This window comes from Stegostoma tigrinum, chromosome 23 (assembly GCF_030684315.1).
Source record: "Stegostoma tigrinum isolate sSteTig4 chromosome 23, sSteTig4.hap1, whole genome shotgun sequence".
NCBI lineage: Eukaryota > Metazoa > Chordata > Chondrichthyes > Orectolobiformes > Stegostomatidae > Stegostoma > Stegostoma tigrinum.
In genome coordinates, this window is record NC_081376.1 from 9,130,927 (window position 1) to 9,151,822 (window position 20,896).

Below are 20,896 nucleotides of genomic sequence, written 5' to 3' on the forward strand. Positions count from 1 at the left end.
TGTAGAGAGTAACTTGCTACTAATTTAATTTTCAAGAGCTTGGGTGGGATCTGGAGAAAGATTCTTGTGGGTGTCCTTCACGCAATATTATTTTTAAGTCAATGATCGTTCATTGGAACTGTTCAATTACATCACAATTTCTCTTTTCCACCGATACTCTAAGAGGCTGTAATGTAATGAGGGGCAGGTCAGGTTCCAAGTGATCATTTGTGTTAGGGGGCTCTTGGGTCAGAGGCACAGACAGACATTTCTGCAGCCAGCAGTGAGACATCAGAATGGTGTGTTGCCTCCCTGGTGCCAGGATCAAGGATATCTTGAAGAAGAAGCAGAATATTCTCAAAGGGGAGAGGGACCAGCTGGAGGTCATTGTGCACACTGGAAGTGATGACATATGAAGAGAAAAGGATGAGATTCTGAGAAGAGATTATAGGAAGTTAGGCAGGAATCTGGAAAGGAGCTCCTCAATATATGTGGATTACTCCTGGTGCCGTGAGCTTTGAGGGTGGGAACAGGAGGATAGAAAAGTTGAATGTGTGGCTGAGGAACTGGTGCAGGGAAGAAGGTTTCACATTTTTGGATCATTGGAATCTCTTCTGGGGTAGAAGTAACCTGTATAAGAAAGATGGATTGCAACTGAATTGGAAGGGGACTAAGATAATGGTGGGGAGATTTGCTAGAGCTTCTTGGGAGGATTAAAACTAGTGGTCAGTGATAATGGGAACTGCAAATGCTGGAGAATCCAAGAAGTTACCCTCCTCCCTCCAGACCAACCTCAGGGAATAATCTCTCTCCCACTGCAACTCTCTTGGACATTCCTCTCCACCTATCTTCTCCTCTATTCATCATCGGTCCGCCTCCCCCTCTCTCCCTATTTATTTCAGAACCCTCTCCCCATCCCCCTCTCTGATGAAGGGGCTAGGCCCGACACATCAGCTGTGGTGCTCCTGAGACGCTGCTTGGCTTGCTGTGTTCATCCAGCTTCACACTTTGTTATCTTAAAACTAGTGGTGGTTGGAGGAAGGGGTTGGGACCCAGGGAGATGGTGAGGAAAGAAATCAGTGTGACACTCATACAGTTGGGAAAGGCAGCAATTCAAAGTCAGGGCAGGCAGAAACAAAGCAGAGAAAAAAAGTAGGATTGCTAAATTAATCTCAATGCAAGAGGCAGGTGAGGCAGATGAACTCAAAGCATGGTTGGGAACAGGGGACTGAGATACCATAGCAATTACAGAGACATGGCTCAGGGATGGACATGACTGGCCAGTGTAATGTTCCAGGGTACAGATTCTACAGGAAGGATAGAAAAGGGAGCAAGAGACAAAGGGGAATGGGAGTGGGATATTTGATTAGGGATACCACTACAGCTCTACTTAGGGAGGATATTCCTGGCAATGTGTCCAGGGAAGTCACTTGGGTGGAACTGAGAAATAAGAAAGGAATGCTCGCCTTATGGGATTGCACTATATATACCCCAATATAAGGGGTGACCTTATAGAGGTTTATAGAATAATGAGGGGCAAGATAGCATAAAAGACAAGGTCTTTTCCTCGAATGAGGAAGTCCAAACCTGGAGGGCATAGGTTTAAGGTGAGAGGGGAAAGATTTAAAAGGGATTCAAGGGGCAACTTTTTCATATAGAGGATGGTGTATGTATGGAATGAGCTGTCAGAAGTGGTGGAGGTTGGTACAATCACAAAACTTAAAAGGCATCTGAATGGGTATATGAATTGAAAAGGTTTGGATGTATATTGGTCAATAATTGGCAAATAACTGGATTTATTTAGGATATCCGGTTGATGAATTGGATGAATCAGACTGAAGAGTCTGTTTCCATGCTGTGTATCTCTATGACTCTATAACAACTGAGCACTTGCACATTTTCTGTGTTCACTTCTTTCTTATCCCTCACTGTGGTCCACAAATCATTCACAGTGCTTCTCTTCCTCTTGTATCACTAACTTTTGGTGGTTTCCATAAAAATAATCCTTCGGCATTTCCTTTCTCTCATCCAGATGCTGTTCCCCTGGAGACATCATCCAAAGTCAAATTTCCAAAATTACACTGATGATAGATACCCAATCTTTCTTAGCCTATACTGCTTGACACGTCCTCTTGCCAAATTGCCTGAGACTTGCCCATCATCTAGCAGAGAACGTCTCTGTGTACACATTGAGGATACAGGATCCTTCCCTTGATGACAGCATTCCACTGCACTGCAACTGACTGAAGTGAAACAGACTGTTCAAAAACCGGATGCTATATTTGATCCAGAAGATGAGCTTCCCACTTCCCCAATGCACATGGCATCGCTTGATGCCACACTCGCATCAGCAGGTGCCCTGCTGAAACCGTCACGGTGCTTTTGGTCGCCTCTAGGCTTGATCATTCCATCCCAGTCTTGGCCGGCCACCACAAACACTCTACACACGTTGGTGGCTGTGATTCCGATGTTCTTTCGCCTGTTCGTTAACTCACACCAACAACGCAATTACGGAGTCGGTCAGCCTGAGGCTCAGGGACTTCCGGTGACGTCACCCCCGGGCCGGCGTCACGGACAGAGCAAACTGTGGTCGAGAACGTTTAACGTCGGGACGGCAGAAAGAAATCAAACTCCCCAAACACACCGATTCCAGGTGATGTTGGGTGACGCTAACCGGACGCTTTCCCCTTCAGTGATCCCTGAACTCGGCGAAGCTGCTGGCGTCGAGTGGGGCGCGTGAACCGCCACGCGCCTCATCCGTTAACGGCAGGAGCCGCCACTCGCACCCACCGCCCACCTCCCACCTCCCCACCGCTCCGCACATCCCCCGCCCCGCTCCCCCAACCCCACATTCCCCCGCTCCCCCAACCCCACATTCCCCCACCCCCCGCTCCCCCAACCCCACATTCCCCCACCCCACAGCCTCACCCCCGCTCCCCTCCACACAGCATCCCCCCCCGCACAGTCCCCCCCCCGCCACACAGCATCCCCCCCCCGCTCTCCCCCTCCACACAGCATTCCCCCCCCTCCACACAGCATCCCCCCCCCCGCTCCCCCCCCTCCACACAGTCCCCCCCCTCCCCCCCCCTCCACACAGTCCCCCCCCCTCCACACAGCATCCCCCCCGGCTCCCTCCCCTCCACACAGCATCCCCCCCCCCCCCGCTCCCCTCCCCTCCACACAGCATCCCCCCCTCGCTCCCCTCCCCTCCACACAGCATCCCCCCCTCGCTCCCCCCCTCCACACAGCATCCCCCCCTCGCTCCCCCCCTCCACACAGCATCTCCCCCCCCCGCGCCCCCCCTCCACACAGCATCCCCCCCCGCTCCCCCCCCTCCACACAGCATCCCCCCCCCGCTCCCCCCCTCCACACAGCATCCCCCCCCTCCCCCCCTCCCCCCCTCCACACAGCATCCCCCCCCTCCCCCCCTCCCCCCCTCCACACAGCATCCTCCCCCCCTCCACACAGCATCCCCCCCCCGCTCCCCCCCCTCCACACAGCATCCCCCCTCCATACAGCATCCCCCCCCCCGCTCCCCCCCTCCATACAGCATCCCCCCCCTTCCACACAGCATCCCCCCCCGCTCCCCCCCCTCCCCCACCGCTCCCCCACCGCTCCCCCCTCCCCCACCGCTCCCCCCCTCCCCTACCGCTCCCCCCCTCCCCTCCCCCTCCCCCCCCCTCCCCCCCCCCTCCCCCCCCCTCTCCCCCTCCCCCCCCCCACCGCTCCCCCTCCCCCCCTCCCCCCTCCCCCTCCCTCCCCCCGTCCCCCCCCTCCCCCCGTCCCCCCCTCCCCCCCGTCCCCCCCCCGTCCCCCCCCGTCCCCCCCCTCCTCCCCCCGTCCCCCCCCCTCCTCCCCCCGTCCCCCCCCTCCTCCCCCCGTCCCCCCCCTCCTCCCCCCCGTCCCCCCCCTCCTCCCCCCCGCTCCCCCCTCCACACAGCATCCCCCCCCGCGCCCCCCTCCGCTCCCCCCCCTCCACACAGCTCCCCCCCTCCACACAGTTCCCCCCCTCCACACAGTTCCCCCCACACAGCCCCCCCCACACAGCCCCCCCACCCAAACAGCCCCCCCGCTCCCCCCCAAACTGCCCCCCCCGCTCCCCCCCCCAAACTGCCCCCCCCGCTCCCCCCCAAACAGCTCCCCCCCGCTCCCCGCCCCCCCCGGGCTCTCTCCCCGCCCCCCCCCCGGGCTCTCTTCCCCTCCCCCCCCCCCCGGCTCTTCCCCCCCCCCCCCCGCCGGCCTCCCCCCCTCCCCCCCCCCCCCCCCCCCGCCGGCCTCCCCTCTCCCCCCCCCCCCCCCCCGCCGGCCTCCCCTCTCCCCCCCGCCGGCCTCCCCTCCCCTCCCCCCCCCGCCTCCCCTCTCCCCCCGCCTCCCCTCCCCTCTCCCCCGCCTCCCCTCTCCCTCCCCCCGGCCTCCCCACTTCCCCCCCCCCGGCCTCCCCACTTCCCCCGGCTCTCTCCCCCCCCCCCCCCGGCCGGCCCCCCCTCCCCCCCCCTCCCCCCCCCGCCGGCCTCCCCTCTCCTCCCCCCCCCGCCGGCCTCCCCTCTCCTCCCCCCCCCCCCCCCCCGCCGGCCTCCCCTCCCCTCCTCCCCCCCCCCCCCCCGGCCTCCCCTTCCCCCCCCCCCCCCCGGCCTCCCCTCTCTCCCCCCGGCCTCCCCTCTCTCCCCCCTCTTTCCCCCCTCCCCTCTTTTCCCCCCTCCCCTCTTTTCCCCCCTCCCCTCTTTTCCCCCCTCCCCTCTTTTCCCCCCTCCCCTCTCTCTCCCCTCCCCTCTCTCCCCCCCTCCCCTCTCTCCCCCCCTCCCTCCCTCCCCTCCCCCCCCCCCCCCCCCCGGCTCCCCCTCCCTCCCGGCTCCCCCTCCCTCCCCTCTCCCCCCCCCCGGCTCCCCCTCTTCCCCCCCCCCCCCCGGCTCCCCCTCTCTCCCTCTCTCCCCCCCCCCGGCTCCCCCTCTCCCCCCCCCCCCCCCCGGCTCCCCCTCTCCCCCCCCCTCCCGGCTCCCCCTCTCCCCCCTCCCGCTCCTCTCCCCTCCCGGCTCCCCTCCCCTCCACCCCCCCTCCCCCTGCTCCCCTCCACCCCCCCCCTCCCCCGGCTCCCCTCCACCCCCCCCTCCCCCTGCTCCCTCCACCCCCCCCTCCCCCGGCTCCCCTCCACCCCCCCCCCCCCGGCTCCCCTCCACCCCCCCCCCCCCGGCTCCACTCCACCCCCCCCCCCCCCGCTCCACTCCACCCCCCCTCCCCCGGCTCCACTCCACCCCCCCCCCCCCCGGCTCCCTTCCACTCCCCCGGCTCCCCTCCACTCCCCCCGCTCCCCCCCCCCCGCTCCCCTCCACCCCCCCCCCCTCCCCCCCCCCCCTCCCCCCCCCGGCTCCACTCCACCCCCCCTCCCCCGGCTCCACTCCACCCCCCGGCTCCCTTCCACCCCCCCCCCCCCCGGCTCCCTTCCACCCCCCCCCCCCCGGCTCCCTTCCACTCCCCCGGCTCCCTTCCACTCCCCCCGGCTCCCCTCCACTCCCCCCGCTCCCCCCCCCGCTCCCCTCCACCCCCCCCGCTCCCCTCCACCCCCCCTCCCCTCCACTCCCCCCCCCCGCTCCCCTCCACTCCCCCCCCCTCCCCTCCACTCCCCCCCCCCCCCGCTCCCCTCCACTCCCCCCCCCCCCCCGCTCCCCTCCACTCCCCCCCCCCCCCCGCTCCCCTCCACTCCCCCCCCCCCCCCGCTCCCCTCCACTCCCCCCCCCGCTCCCCTCCACTCCCCCCCCCCCCGCTCCCCTCCACTCCCCCCCCCCCCCCCCCCCGCTCCCCCCCTCCACTCCCCTCCACTCCCCCCTCCCCCCCCCGGCTCCCCTCCACCCCCCCCCCCCCGGCTCCCCTCCACCCCCCCCCCTCCCCCCCCCCCACCCCCCCCCCCCTCCCCCCCCCCCCGGCTCCCTCCACCCCCCCCCTCTCTCCCCCCCCCCCCCACCTCCCCTCCACCCCCCCCCCTCTCTCCCCCCCCCCACCATCCCCCCGCTCCCCCCCCCCCGGCTCCCCTCCACCCCCCCCCGGCTCCCCTCCACCCCCCCCGGCTCCCCTCCACCCCCCCCTCTGGGCCCCCCCCCCGGCTCCCCTCCACACCCCCCCCCCCCCGGCTCCCCTCCACACACCTGCTCACCTCCCCTACTCTCACTGACTCACCTGCTCCCCCCTTCCCTCAATTATTTAAATTCGTTGAAAATGTTTCGAGTCTGAACTTATTATTGTGAATTACAGAATAAGATGATGGCTTTTGGTTCTTCTGGCCAGAACTTGGTTCCAATTTCTGATCTTCATCCGAACTCAGCACGACCTGTAGGTACTAATTGCAGCACAAGCCTTGTAGTACTTTAAATGTATTCCATTCACAGAGGATTTTAAATAGTTGCTTGATACGACTTATTTATCAGTGTGTATTGAAGCTTGGTCCAAAGTGTTCCCTTCTATCTTCCTGTTTCCAGAGCTGCAGATAGCCTTTTTTTTGATCATTCAACACAAAGCAGTCCCATGTTTCAGCTGTGATGTGTCGATGTACTTTTGCTTGTTAAAAATTTCACCTTGTGGAAAACAATGTGTTGTCTTTTTTGCATTATATTAAAACATGAGTTAATCTTCTATGGCACTCTACAAGAAGTCGAGTCTTCAGATGAACCAGAGTTGAAGGCTGCACTAATTAGACTACCTGTAGTGCATATGTTCACAGTGCAGCACTTTATAATCGTCTATTTTTTCCTAATTTTTAAGTTTCTATTTTATGTTCCTGTGTTTCCATTTTTGTGGAAAATGACCTTGAAATCTAGGTTTTTAAATATGTTTACCTAAATAGTTTCCATTATGTGTAGAAATAGAAATTTCTATTGGGAGCATTTGACAGGGAGTACTTTGTCCTTACTGATGGGGTTGGATGCCACTTGTTGCTGATCAACAACCGTCTGTTTTCCACTTGCACTAAAATGAATATTACCTGATGATTTTTAAGGTCATGGAAAAAAAAGATTCGTTTAGTGTTTCACCTAAACAGTGTCAGTCTGATACTAGTAGCTATGGGGTGATGCATAGCTAATCAAACCAAAGCTACACTGTTGGTTGTGATTCACTTTATTTGCAAGAAGAAAGCTGCTTGCACCTGTACGCTGAATTGGTGACCTGACCTCTGCCTCCTCAGCTTTTATTTTTAAATGTTTGGGAATTGGGTAACAATGCTTGCTTGTATCTTAACATTTAGCATGGCTTTTTATTATTCAGGAGATCCAAAGTGCCAGGGTTCACAGTGGTTTAGCCATATGCCATATCGTGTGTTAACCAAAATAACACAAAATGGCTTTCTGAAGATGGGATTAGCACTGTTTAGCTTTACTGCATTCCAGGTATCAACAGGATTTGCATCGAGCTGTATTGCCGGTTGTGCGTCCAGAAATATTTTTCTGGCACACAAGTGGCTATGCCATTGTGTCCTCCAACCAATATGTGGTTATCAGTAAACCTACTAATAGACTGATTGGTACAAAACTACACTAATTAATGGTTTAACAAAAATTCATATTCGATGTTGACTCCTTGTAGTATAATACACAGTATGTTGTTTTGTTCATTTCAGTGTGTGGCTGGAATAGTGATTGGTAAAATTGATGCGAAAGGATTTCCAGACCGAAAAAGTTGAGTATTTGTTTTTTATAAGAAAGAAGGTTGTATAGAATCAGTTTTTGGTTGATTTACAATCTTCTGGCATTTGCAGAATTTGTAATATTATTGACATAAAAATTAAAGTTTATTCAATATTGTATATGTATGAATTCAATCTATGATATTGATTCAGAAGCCTGTTACCGGTTTTGGTGAGTGGCAGTGCAAGCTACTGCTGTAACTAATGTAATAAATGTATAGTTTTCTCTGTAAGGAGCATATGATGTTCTCGTAAAATGTAATGACAAAAATGAATATTAGCTGTGACCTTTGGGTTTGTTAAATTGACAGGCTGTCTAATTTAGACAGCTTTGTACTTTCTGTAGCACTTAATTGACATGTCTGTTGATGCATGACATACTGTTATATCTAACATTGGTAACCTCATTGTGTCTATGTTTGAAATTATTTATTTATAAATCAGTCTATTTTTAATCCTCTTGTAAGTATTCTCATATTATGAAAAGTAAATCAATTGCAGATAAATATGAAAACATTTATGTATTTTGGGCAACTTATCCGCATCCAGGTTCCAGGTTTAAAATATTGTTCAAGGGGCAGGGTGCATGTTGTGCTGACCTCATATTTTCAGTTGATCTTTTGCCTGTTTTGGGGCTAGCTTTCCTGCTGTATGCATAGTGCTAATCTAGCTACATTTCCATTGTTATAAATTGCTTATTTTCTCCACATTTCGGTCTTCAACATATGCAGTTTCACCTCGTTTACTTCAAATATTTTTTCCTTCTTGCACTGCTTGATCACAATTAGCAATTTTCTGTGGCTTTCACAATTCTCTGTCCAAATCCAAGTCACCCCTCAAATATGGCTCTTAAAATGGTTTTTCGTGAGAGTCATGCTATATTTTGTCTGCTCGGTTCTATTTTCCAGTTCGGAAGGTTGTGCGTTCATGTAACACATTGTGAAATGTTCAAGTTTTCTTCTTCTTATCTCTGATTAGGCCAATATTAAATGAATCGTGGCAGCCCCAGTCTATTTCTTTATTGTGAGGCTTCACAATCTAATATCAGCAAAATACCAGCACTGGCAAAGAAACAGAAAATATGATTTGTGAGGACAATGGAACAGATCACATTGGTAGCATAAGGAGTAGTCTTCACAGCTTGGGCATCATTTTATAGCAGAGAAAAGGAGAGCTTTGCTCATTATGGTTATCATTACTACACCTGACTTCTCAGTGTCCATAATTGTTTTTACATTGAAAAACCAAAGCCAGCACCAAATTCATGATCTTTTATTAGCATTGCTTCAGTAATTTGACTGAGCTTGTTTTGTCAGAGACATTCATGGTTTGAAAATATTTTAATCTATTGTATTAACATCTACAAATATATTCAAAATTTTCTCCAGATATAACCCATTAGATATTTTCTCATACTTAATAATTCTCCCATCTTGCAGTATATTTAGGTAAAAGTTCTGCTTATTATTTTGTAATTTGTGTGATTACTTGCAAAGATTGCTACTAAAGTTCCTGAAATTGAATGTTTTGGTTTAAAATGCAGCTAGGCTACTTTGTTGACACTGAAAAACACAAGTTTATTTTTTAGAATAATATGACATATTTTCTAATTCACTGCTGAAGAGCTCCTTTAGTGACCGTTAATACTATGTTAGATTCATTGAAGAAAATTATTTGTTGCACTTAAGTGTTACACCAGCACCCCTACAAATCTGATGAACAGAGCATGTGTTGCTAACCCTTCATAGTCCTGTGCAGTACACCATCTGTGTTACCAAGTTCTGTGCGACGTTAACCGAAAGGGAATAAAGAAAAAGAGAAACCCCCAGTTCGAAATTCTTCCATGTCCTATCTATGTTAAAAAGTACTTTAAATTTTATTCTCTGAGGAGGAAATATTATACTTATTTCTCTTTATTTTAAACCTGTGGAATTTCGTCAATTGAGTTTTCAGTCTTTGCCAGCAGTTTTTCTGTCTTTGTCAGTGATATGGTTATACACAATGGCCATTTCAGGGAACCACCCGGGTGAATTCAGAATGCAAATGAACAGATCTTTGAAGTGGGAAAATAGATGTTGCAGTACATTAAGACACTGCCATTCTCAGCAATCTTGTGCATCCCCTGGTGGTTATTTCAGAGAAGCATTGCCAGAGGTCTAAAAGCCAATCAGTCAAAATCTACGCTCTTGGGCAGTCTGAAGAATTTGAAGATAAATTAAGGAAGCATTTCAAATAATAGTTTTGGAAGTTATCGTCTACTCTGCATATTAAAAGATAATATTGCATTATTTCTGTTAATGTAATTTGTGAAGATCTTTGAGAACAGCACTGAAATAGCAATGAGCCCTAAGCGTGTTTCTACAATAGGAAACATAAATGTAGTTGGGGAGTAAAATGACTGAATAGTGACTTTGCAACAAATTTATTATTATGCCATTGCTTTGTAATAGTCAATACTTTAAAAACAAGTACAGAAAGTAGATAGACAGAAATAAAACTGCAGATGCTGCAAACCAAGATAGACAAACCGGGGGCTGGAAGAGCACAGCAAGCATCTGGAGGAAAGGAGCAATTGACATTTCAGGTGTTACCCTTCTTCAGGACAGGATCATCCTAAGTTCCAAAATAAAATCTGTTGATGTCAGTTTAAGAAATACAAAGTATTACTTATTTCACTTTATTCCTAATAAGGTCATTTTAGTTTATTTTAGAAAATACTATAAACAGAACTTATTTTAAAACAATTTTCTCTCATTTTAATTGAGGAGCTATCACAATATTAGACCTGTTTATTGTAAACAGCACCCTGAATTTTCTTTAAAATCGTTAGCACATAGCCACTAAAGGAGCTCTTGCCTGTTAGTATAATTTTTCTTCATAAATTTGTAAACATTAGATTTGACTGTACAAAATAAGTATATGTAATTGCTCATGGTGAGCCTCAAGATCTATTTGGTAGTGACCAGGTGCATTATATCATGTAAAAACACACAACTGCTTAAATCTCAACTATGGTGCTTCAGTGCACAGAATACACATAGGCATCTACTCACTCAGGAATTGAGCTCCAAATCACCGCCAACTTGCCTGAAAAATATGAGAAAATGTGCATTTCAGCAAAAACCATGAAAATTAAGGTCCTTTTCCATCTGCTCCCTTGTACCTGCCCCAGAGGTAAAGATCAGTAGTGAGATCATGGAAAACTGAAGCCTTTTGTGTATAATAGGACCACTGTCTTGACTAAGGAAGACACAGATGTCATAATCTATAACGGCCATAAATGTGTCAGCTCAGCCTTTGGCTAACTGAAGAAAAGAATATTTGAAGATCTTTGGTGATCGTTGTTTATATTTTGGCGACTTAGAAAAGCTACATAAGCATCTCAAAGCACTGGAGAAGTGCCACCAGTGAATTCTTCCAAATCTAGTGGCAAGAAGGGTGGTCTAAACCAAACCCTGAAGCAACTGTTCTTTTCAGAACACTGTTGCAGCTGGAGACTTCCAGGAAAATAGGGACATGATTTTGGGATATCCTCAAAGCATTCCAGAAGAGATCAAACATACCAAAGGACTCATGACAGATGTTTGGCTTATGACCAACAAAAAATAGAAAAAGCTCATTCTGAATGACATGAAACACATCAAAAGACTTTGCCATGAATGTGTGGAAATGCAGTCAAGCATCGGGGAAGGCATGTAAACCCAATTAACCAACTTTCAAGCACCACCTTGCATGTTACAAAGACTGTGGGTCGTTTATTCAACTTATAAGCTATTTCGGAATCCAGCTGAGCAAGAATACAAACAAGTCATCTATGATCTCAAGGACTGTCAAAGACCATGTTAAGTTGATGTCCCTTTAAGGCCAAGAGGCTAACATGCTGCAATTAGGCACATTTGTTGGAAGTGTTTAGAATAGGATAGGACAGGGAAACTGGAAACAACTCTGGAACAGATTGTTCATTGCTAGGCCAAGAATCCTGTGTTTGGACAAATTCTTGGTTTTGACTCTGCACCTGAGCTACTTCACAATTGCAATAGGATCTTCAGTTGAAATGGCCATATTGCCAAGGAGACAAACATGGAATCCAATTAGAGCCAATAAGTATGAAGCAGAAATTACCTGACTAGCACAGCTGTAGTGGAGGTTGTTTTGCTAATTTGAGCAGGCAGCACCTCGCCAGGCTGAGTTTGAATGAGACGGGCCTAAAATGGCTCTACATGACTGTTAAGGTGCATGTTCAAATATGTTCAGGTGTGCTGGAAAAGATGTCGAAAATTGAATTCCATTCCATACAGCTCCTTGGGACCTTTAATAGGAGGTTAACCCCTTCCCTGCCCCCTCTCTACTATTAGTCCAATGAAAACTTGAATTGTCTTAGAGCAATAGGGGTTCCAACCTGGGCTTTGGGACCACAGTTTTCTAAGCCACACTGCACTGAAGTCTGAATTCATGGTCCTTTGTAAAACCCCATCCCTCATGTAAACTGTAGAAATTTGGGACAGAAAGAAGAAACTTTTCTTACCCACCATACCAAGACTGTGAATATATTCCAAGATAGCGAGTGGAGTAGAGATAATTTAAGTATTTCAGAATACTTAAAGTAGATGGTTGAAGCAAAGGTGGAGAAAAGGGAAATCTGAAGAGTAAACACCAATAAAAACTGGTTGAACTGAAATTTTGTGTTTTGCAATTTCTATGTAATTAGAATAATTAAAAGTTAATAGGAAAGCTTTTCTCTACATATAAAGGTGCTTGAAAATTCCAGAATCCTCCTGAAGGAAGGGAGAAAGCAGAAGTAAATCTTTACGAGTTTAAAAATTGTGATGTCAGTGTATATATTGTATTTTACTTTTATTCACTCACACGACACGGGTGTCACTGGCTGGCCAGCATCTGTTCTTATTGCCCATCTCGTTGTCTTTGAAAAGGTAAGAGGTGAACTGCTTTGTTGAATTATTGCAGTACATTCAGATGTACATTGATATGCTACGTTAGTAACAATCTAGATATCTACACATATTGGAAGTACAAATGCATACAATTTGGTAACATTTTGTTTACTTTCTTTAGACATTGGAACAGAAAGATACACTTTTACTTTCACAATTCGAGATTGTCCGGTTTACTTCATCAATGTAGTTTCATGGGGAAGAGAAGAATATGTAAGAGGGCTGTCTAACAGTTTCCAAATTGGGGACTGCGGTATGTTTTAATTAACTGACTAGCTAACAAAATAAACCTCAAAGCAGAAATATTTCATAGTGTGTGTACTTTTCACATGTATGTTGCATATTGTTTGCAAAATAATGTTACGTGATCCATGTGCATATTGATTTTCAACAATTTAGTTCATCCAAGACACACACTTTGCTTAAAACATCAGTCGCACATTACTCCAATTGTTTTATTAGTTATAAATGCTAACAGTCTTTAAGTTTAGATTGTTAGCCACTTAGACCCTTGATAGTTAGTTGAAATGTAATTTCTACTGTATCAACCTTGCCGCCATTACCCATAGACTTCATGAAGAAAATGATTTGTTCTTCAAAATGATTCCATATACATCAACAGTCCTAAGATGTTTTTCCAAATGTCCATTTTTCAGGACAGCATGCAGTTTGCATGTTTTGCATGCTTTTCAGACTATCAAAGAAATGAACCCATGTTTTACTGAGGTATTGGTACCTGCATATATCAATAGTTCTGAACAGTCTGAACAGTGATTGTTGACAAGTATATACCCTTCTAGGAGTCAGAGAACACAAATAAGGAATAGGAGCCCATGAATCTGCAATTTGCTGATAATTTGGGAGTTTTTCAAGAATGCTGAATATGCTTTAGATTGGTATCTTTAGTGATAAATTCTAGTACTCATTTTAGCAAATGTTATCTTTGTGGTTTTCTTTTAATTCGTTTTTTTTAATTCATGTTTTACAAGATTATACACTGTCTTAAGTTTTATTGCATTTTTTGCCTTTTAACTATTATTTATACAGATTATGTCAGTAAAATTAGCTATATGACTGTACAGTTTTTAAGATTCAAACCAGGAGTAACTTGAAACTCACTTTCATATTGATTTGGCTGTGTGTTTCTCTGAAGCCAGCTGGTCTGCCTTAATTAGGGATTAGCAAAATCCCAGCTCTTGACTGCTGACTTCAGGAAATAGAATTGTGCAAAATAATCTAATTAATACAATACATTCTGGCCTGTCAAAATGCAAACTGGTTTACAGTTGATTTTTATCATGTTCCTGGAATTGTTAACTCATATCATTCTATTCTTTTATAGTTTTTTTTGCTAGACTTTTAACTGCAGATTTTGATGCCCCCACACCATATTCTAATTTTAGTGTTTTTTTAACTCTTTTCTTATTGAGGTAATTGATTACATGGTCTGAGATATAAATTGGACTAGAGTTTCTGATTTTCAGATAGTCCCTGGAGCTGCTCAGTAGCACCATGCGAAGTTCCCACTGCAGCTGACTGCGTGGGAATTGCCTGAAGAAATGAATTCCCAGTGGGCAATTGCACTCCACTTGGAACCCTCCAAAAGAATCTATTAGACTGTCAGAATTCAGATTCAGTTTGGGCAAATACTGGAAGATGTGAACTAGAAAATCGTGCAAGTCCTAACCATTGGCTCCATGTACGAATTGCCATGAAATCTTGAATATTCAATGAGTAATTTCCCTGTTGATCTCGAGTCAGAGAATCAGGACGGGTCTGTGGTATTTATCAGATAGTTAATCAGGAAAAGTTAGAGTCAGAGGTTGATTTAATACTTGGGTAACTCCACAACTGACTCCACACCCATCAGGATCCCCTTACTCCTCAATCAATGTCCTCCTAGCCCTCAAACTAGACCCAACCATCCCCTGACTACCTAGCTGTTGGTCCTCAGACCTGACTGCTAGACTGACCCAACTGCAAAGCTCTCCCCCACCAACCTGCTTAATCCCTGCCCTGATCTGATTACCTTCGGTAACCTGACTACTCCACTCCCTCTCCACTCAACCTAATTCAACTATGCCCCTGACCACCTGACTGCTGCCCTCTCCCAGAACCACTCTGGTGTTCCACAGATGAAAACAATGTGTTCGTTACAATGTCAGGAAAACCCCTTGCACAGAGTTTTTTTGCCACTGCTGCTTGGAAGACTCGGGCCATAATGTCATGTAAAAAGATTTGATATGACATCTCTTCCTGAGACTTGATTTAAAGTTATCAAATGAATACATAGCCATGTCAATTTTTTATATCTTGAAGGTATGAACAGGAAATTGGACCTATTTTAAAAGAAGGATACTGTGATAGCTTTTGGACTTTTCAGTCATATGATCACAAAGTAGTTCCTTGTTCTGTCAATAAGCCAAACCTGAGTTTTCCACTGGTTGCCTTTCAGGGACCCAAATTTAATATACTAAGATTGTTTTCCCCCCCCCCTCACTTGGTTGACCCTCTTTCTTAATACAGTACAGAGCCTCAAATATAATGTATTTATGTACTTTATAATTTGAAAATATTTTTTGCTAGTTGTAATTGAAAATCCTCTAGTCCAAGCCAAGGATGTGGAAAAGGAGGAAAGATTCAGTCCATCTACTTCAAGGTACATTCAGTTATATCTTCCCTAGTCAATTCTAATGAGTGCATGAAGCCCTCTAATGTGATTTGAATTGTTCAACTGTTATCACTTTAGATATACTTTCTGGTCAAATATAACTAAAATATTTGTGATACCTTGCCTTCAAAATACATGGCGAGGGAGAGGTGAGAATGATGGAAGCTGCTGAAGGGACCCACCAAACTGAAAGAACACCGTCACCACATTGGGATGTCTTTTTGAATTCACTATGTCAGTTCCACAGTGCTGTCTGATCTGCAAGTTCCATTTTTAATAAGTTAGATCTGCAGCGGCTCTTTATGGAACAGAACATTATAAATTGTGGACATTTACAAACAAAAGAGCAATACAACACAGGAGCAGCCCTTTCAGCCCTCCGAGCCAGCACTGACACATTTTGCTGTTCCATATTAAAAGTGTCTTCACTCACAGGATCCGTATCCTTCCCTTCTTGTTCGTGTATTCATCCTGGTGCTTCTTGAATTCTGCTATTGTGTCTGCTTCCACCACCACCTCTGGCAGCATGTTCCAGGCACTCACCATGGTTTGTGTGAAAAATGTGCCTCCCACATGTCTTTTAAACTTCATCCGCACACCTTGAACCTTTGTCCCCTAGTAATTGACCACTGCACCCTGGAAAAAAGCCTCATACTTTCAATTCTATCTATGCCATTCACAATCTTATAAATTTCTATCAGGCTGTTTCCCCAGCCCTCAACCTCCTGCATTCCAACCTATCCAACCTTTCTTCATAGCTAAAATACTCCTAACCAGGCAACATCCTGGTAAATTTTTTCTGTACCTTCTCCAAAGCATCCACATTGTTCTGGTAGTGTGGTGACCAGAAGTGTACACAATATTCTAAGTGTGGCCTAACTAAGGTTCTATAAAGCTGCAGCATAACTTGTCTATCTTTATATTCAGTGGTCCTTCCAATGAAGGCAAGAATGCCATAGGCCTTTTTAACCAATTTACATACCTGTTCTGCCACCTTTAGTGATCTGTGGACCTGCACACCCAGATCCCTCTGCATATGAATACTGCTAAGGGTTCTATCATTCACTGTATAGTTTCCATCTGTACTTGACCTTCCAAAATGCATCACCTCTCATTTGTCCAGGTTAAACTCCAACTGCCATTTTTCTGCCCATGCCTCCAACTGATCCAAATCTTGCTGTAACCTCTGACAATCCTCCTCACTATCTGGAACTCCGCTAGTCTTTGTATCTTGTTTGATTAACTGAACACCACTGAAGAGTGAAGACTAAGAAAATCTGATTATTATGTTTTGAAAGAGCGACTAATATAGTAGACAAAGAACTGTAAATAGATGCTTTTCCAGGGAGCATTTGATAACAACATCTCTTGTATTTCACTGTAAGCTAAAATTGAAGGCAAATATTGATCTAGCTAGGAAATTATTTGAGCAGCTGTAGAGACAGAGCAGGGTCAATAGGTAGATATTTGCATGGCTAGAGGCACCTGCTGGTGTACCAGAAGGATTAATGTTTTATCCTGAATTATTCATCATATTTATAAACAATGTAGATGATAAGATAGGAAACTACATATCCACCTTTGATGAATAAATTTGGGTGGCATTGTAAGCGGTATGGGCAGAAACGTAAATTTACAAAGAGATATTGATACGTGAAACAAATGGGTAAGCTTTGGAAAATGAAAGTATAGGTTTCACCCTTCCTCAGCTTTCTTTAGTTCTAATGAAGGGTAACTGGACTTGAAATGTTAACTGTTTTCTATCAGCAGATGCTGCCAGATCTGCATTGTTTCTCGAGCTCTGTTCTTGATTTTGGCAAATGGTAGAGTGAGACATTGGTTGGGTGTTAAATCATTACTTTGCATTGTCTATACTCTGGAGAAGGAGGATATAAGTACATAGTTTGGGAAAATGGACTGTGAAGTTCTTGAGCAGCTTGAAATAAGAAGCAAGGAGGATTTGGAGAAATTGGCAGATTTAAACGTGGACCAATACCCAGATCGAAATGAGTTCCATCCAGGCAGTTGTGGGAGACAAGGGAGGAAAATACAGAGAGATAGTAAGAACTGCCAGTGCCGGAGTCAGAGATAACAGTGTGAAGCTGGAGGAACAGAGCAGGCCAAAAGCACCAGTGGAGTAGGAAAGTTAATGTTTCTAATTTTTCTGAAGAAGGGTCCCAACCTACAACACTAACTTTCCTGCTCCTCTGATGCTGCGTGGCCTGCTGTGTTTCTCCAGGAAAAGTAGAGAGGCCTTGACTCAAACTTTTAAATTGTGTCTGGCCACAGGAGAGCTGCCGGAGGACTGGACAGTGGCTAATGTAGCTCCACTTTACAAGAAGGGCGGTAGAGATTGACTAAGGAGTTCGAGACCAGTGAGTCTAACATCAGTGTTAGGGAAATTATCAAATAAACCAGTGAAGGAGAAAAGTAATCTCCATTTGGAGAGGTACGGTTTTGATCAGGGACAATTGGTGTGGTTTTGTCACAGTGAGGTCATGCTGAATAAATCTGGTGGAATGTTTCAAGGGGGTGACCAAATTTTGGATGAAGTTAGGACAGTTAATGTAGTTTAAATGGATTTCAACAAGGCTTTTGACAAGATTCCACATGGAAAACTTATAAAGAAGGTAAAAGCCCATGGGATCCAGGATCACTCAACAAGAGGAATCCAAAATTGGTTTTGTGATAGGAGATGGTGATAGAAGACTGTTTGAGTAACTGGAGCCGTGTGTACAGTGGCATACCATTGGATCAGTGCAGGGTCCTCTTATAGTTTGTGATATTCATAAGTGATGTAGATGAGGATGGAGGAGGGATGCAGATGATAAAGATTGACTGGGTTGTTGATAATGAGGAAGAATGTCTCAGCTTAAAAGAGGATATAACTGGCTTGTCAGATGAATAGGTAAATCAGTGGCAGATGAAATTTAACCCTGATAAATGTGAGGTGATACACTTTAGAAGAAACAGCAAGACAGTGAAGTACTCAACGAATGGCAAGGCAAGGGAAGCTCAGAGGAAGAGAGGCTTTTCTTAGAGACAAAAAAAATCTGCAGATACTGGAATCCAAGGTGGACAAACAGGAGGCTAGAAGAACACAGCAGGCCACGCAGCATCTGGGGGAAACGAGCAGTTAACATTTGAGGTGTAATCTTTCTTCAGGACTGACAGGAGCCAAGAAAGATCACGTCGCTGTAGTAGCAGGTTTGTTTCATCGTGTGGTCGAAGGGCTAAAGGGGTCACAGCAGTGTGGCAGTGAGAAAGGGACTGATTGAATTCATGTCTGAAGGAGGTAGAGAACTTCTTCAAAGGGGGCGTCCTTTGAAGAGACTTTGCAGTGGTAAAACTTAGTTAGAGACAAAAAACTGCAGATGCTGGAAATGTAGGTGGACAAACAGGAGGCTGGAAGAACACAGCAGGCCAGGCATCATCTGGAGGAAAAGAACAGCTGACATTTCGGGTATTACCCTTTTTCAGGACTCGAGGTTTCTGTCTTGGAGTGTTTGTCCAGATTCCTGAAGGTAACAGGACAGGTTACTAGGGTATTTAAATAATATACAGTAAATTTATAAGACCATGGCGTAATGTTGGACCTGTACAGAGCTTTAGTTAGGCCATGGCTGGATAACTGTGTGCAGTTTTGGTCACAACATTATAAGAAGTACATGATTGCATGGGTGGAATTCAAACGAGATTCATAAGGAGGTTGTCTGAGATGGAGCATTTCAGCATTTCATGAAGAGAAGCTGGATAAGCTCTGGTTGTTTTCTTTGGAACAGACAAGGTTGAGGGGGAACCTGATAGAAGTGTACAAGATTAAGAGGAGCATGGACAGGGTGAATAGAAAGCAGCTGTTTCCCTTATTTGAAAGGTCAGTAACAAGGAGGCATAATTTTAAAGTAAAAGGCAGGAGGTTTAGAGGGGATTTGAAGAAAAAAAATTCCACCCAGAGGTCGTTAGATGTCTGGAATGCTCTGCTTGGGAGGATAGTTGAGGCAGAAAACTTCACTACACACAACTAAAAAGTAGGACCCATTTTATTTATTTTAAAGTAAGCCTAATTAACCCTTTCTAAGTCACAATAGCATAATATGCGATGTGTCTGAACTCTGGTCCAGGTATTCCATAATCAAGCTGCTAGTTATCTGGGTAATGTATGGAGAGTTCATAGTTAGTCTTGGGCAGGCTATGTAGTGTGGGCTCAATTTCTGCTTTATTGTCAGTAAAAGTGATGCTCACATACTGACCTCACAAACCAATGTCAGCTTAAGGAACAAATCATAAGACAATAATCCATGGACCCATTCTCTTCATTACGGTTTATTTTAGTTATTTTTGTGACTTTTTTTGCCAAGATAAGAGGATAGTTTTTACTTTAACTTACTATACTTTCTATTGCTAAAAGAAATATCAAAAGCCAATTATTGCTCGTGCTTAACATCTCAATTTTCGCTTGATGCAAGTTTCTATTATATCAAACACTTATCACTGACCATTTATTCATGCTTCGAGCCAGTTAATTTCTGATAAACTTTTATAAACAAATGATGTGTAAAAAGTTGCTCATACCCTCAACATTATATAAAACTGTCACAGAAGATCACAAAATATTAATCTAAGCAAATTGTTCTATAGGGTATGTAAAAAAAAGTGTACTGAACTATTTTTACACATGCAGTCAATGCATAGTTTTAAGTGATGAAATTCTAAAGAATTGTATAATAACAAACAAACATTCTGATACGGGATTAAATTTAGTGTGTGGGCTCACATTTTACCACATTATATTCAGTCTGCCTAGTTTTTGCCCATTCATTTAGCATGTCTGTATCCAACTACAGACTCACAGTATTGTCCACCCTGCTTGCCTTCCTACCTATTTTTGTATCATCTGTAACTTGGTGATAGTAATTGCACTTTTATCATCAAAGTTGTCGTTACACATTGTAAACAATCACAGCCTTACGCCACTAAAAGCATAGAAAATAGGAATGTGGTAGGTCTTTCAGCCATTTGAACATCCCTCCTCCATTCAGTATGATCACTGGTGATCGTCGAGTTCAGTGCTTGGTTCCTACACTTCCTCCATACCCTTTGACCCTTTTAGCCCTAAGAAGTATATTGTACTCCTTGAAGATATCCCATGTTTGACCCTCAACCATTTTTAATGGCAGTGAGTATCACAGGCTCAAGACTGTCTGGGTGAAGAAATTTCTCTTCATCTCAATCCTGAAGGGTTTACCCTGTATCCTTAAACTGTGAGCCCTGTGTCTGGACTGTTCCAGTCATCAGAAACTTAACTTCCTGCATTTACCTGGCTAGTCATGTTACAATTTCATAGGTTTCTATGAGGTCCTTCCTCATTCTTCTAAAATCCCATGAATATAGTCCTCACTGATACAGTCTGCCTTCAGACATCCAACCTGCCATTCCAGGAATTAGTCTGGTGAACTTCCACAGCTAGAACATCCTTCTTCAAATAATTAAACTAAAACTCCACACAGTACTCCAGGTATGATCTTAACAAGACCCTGTACAATTGCAGCAAGACATCCCCATTCCTGTACTCAAATCTTGTTGCACTGAATACCGGCATGCCATTGCCTTCTTCACCACCTGCAC

The 20,896-nt window shown here is 46.1% G+C and overlaps 1 protein-coding gene across 3 annotated transcripts in view; it reads left to right on the forward strand.

The window, feature by feature from the left end:
- Positions 1–2,305: 2,305 nt before the first annotated feature.
- The window catches only part of meiob (meiosis specific with OB-fold), a 54,899-nt gene continuing 36,308 nt past the window's right edge, over positions 2,306–20,896 (forward strand). For all 3 annotated transcript variants that reach the window (XM_059653901.1, XM_059653903.1, XM_059653902.1), the window contains exons 1-5: positions 2,306–2,632; positions 6,223–6,300; positions 7,583–7,640; positions 12,722–12,853; positions 15,187–15,259. In XM_059653901.1, coding sequence (XP_059509884.1) covers positions 2,447–2,632; positions 6,223–6,300; positions 7,583–7,640; positions 12,722–12,853; positions 15,187–15,259 — 527 coding nt within the window. In that variant the 5' untranslated portion in view covers positions 2,306–2,446. The remainder of the gene's footprint in view (positions 2,633–6,222; positions 6,301–7,582; positions 7,641–12,721; positions 12,854–15,186; positions 15,260–20,896) is intronic.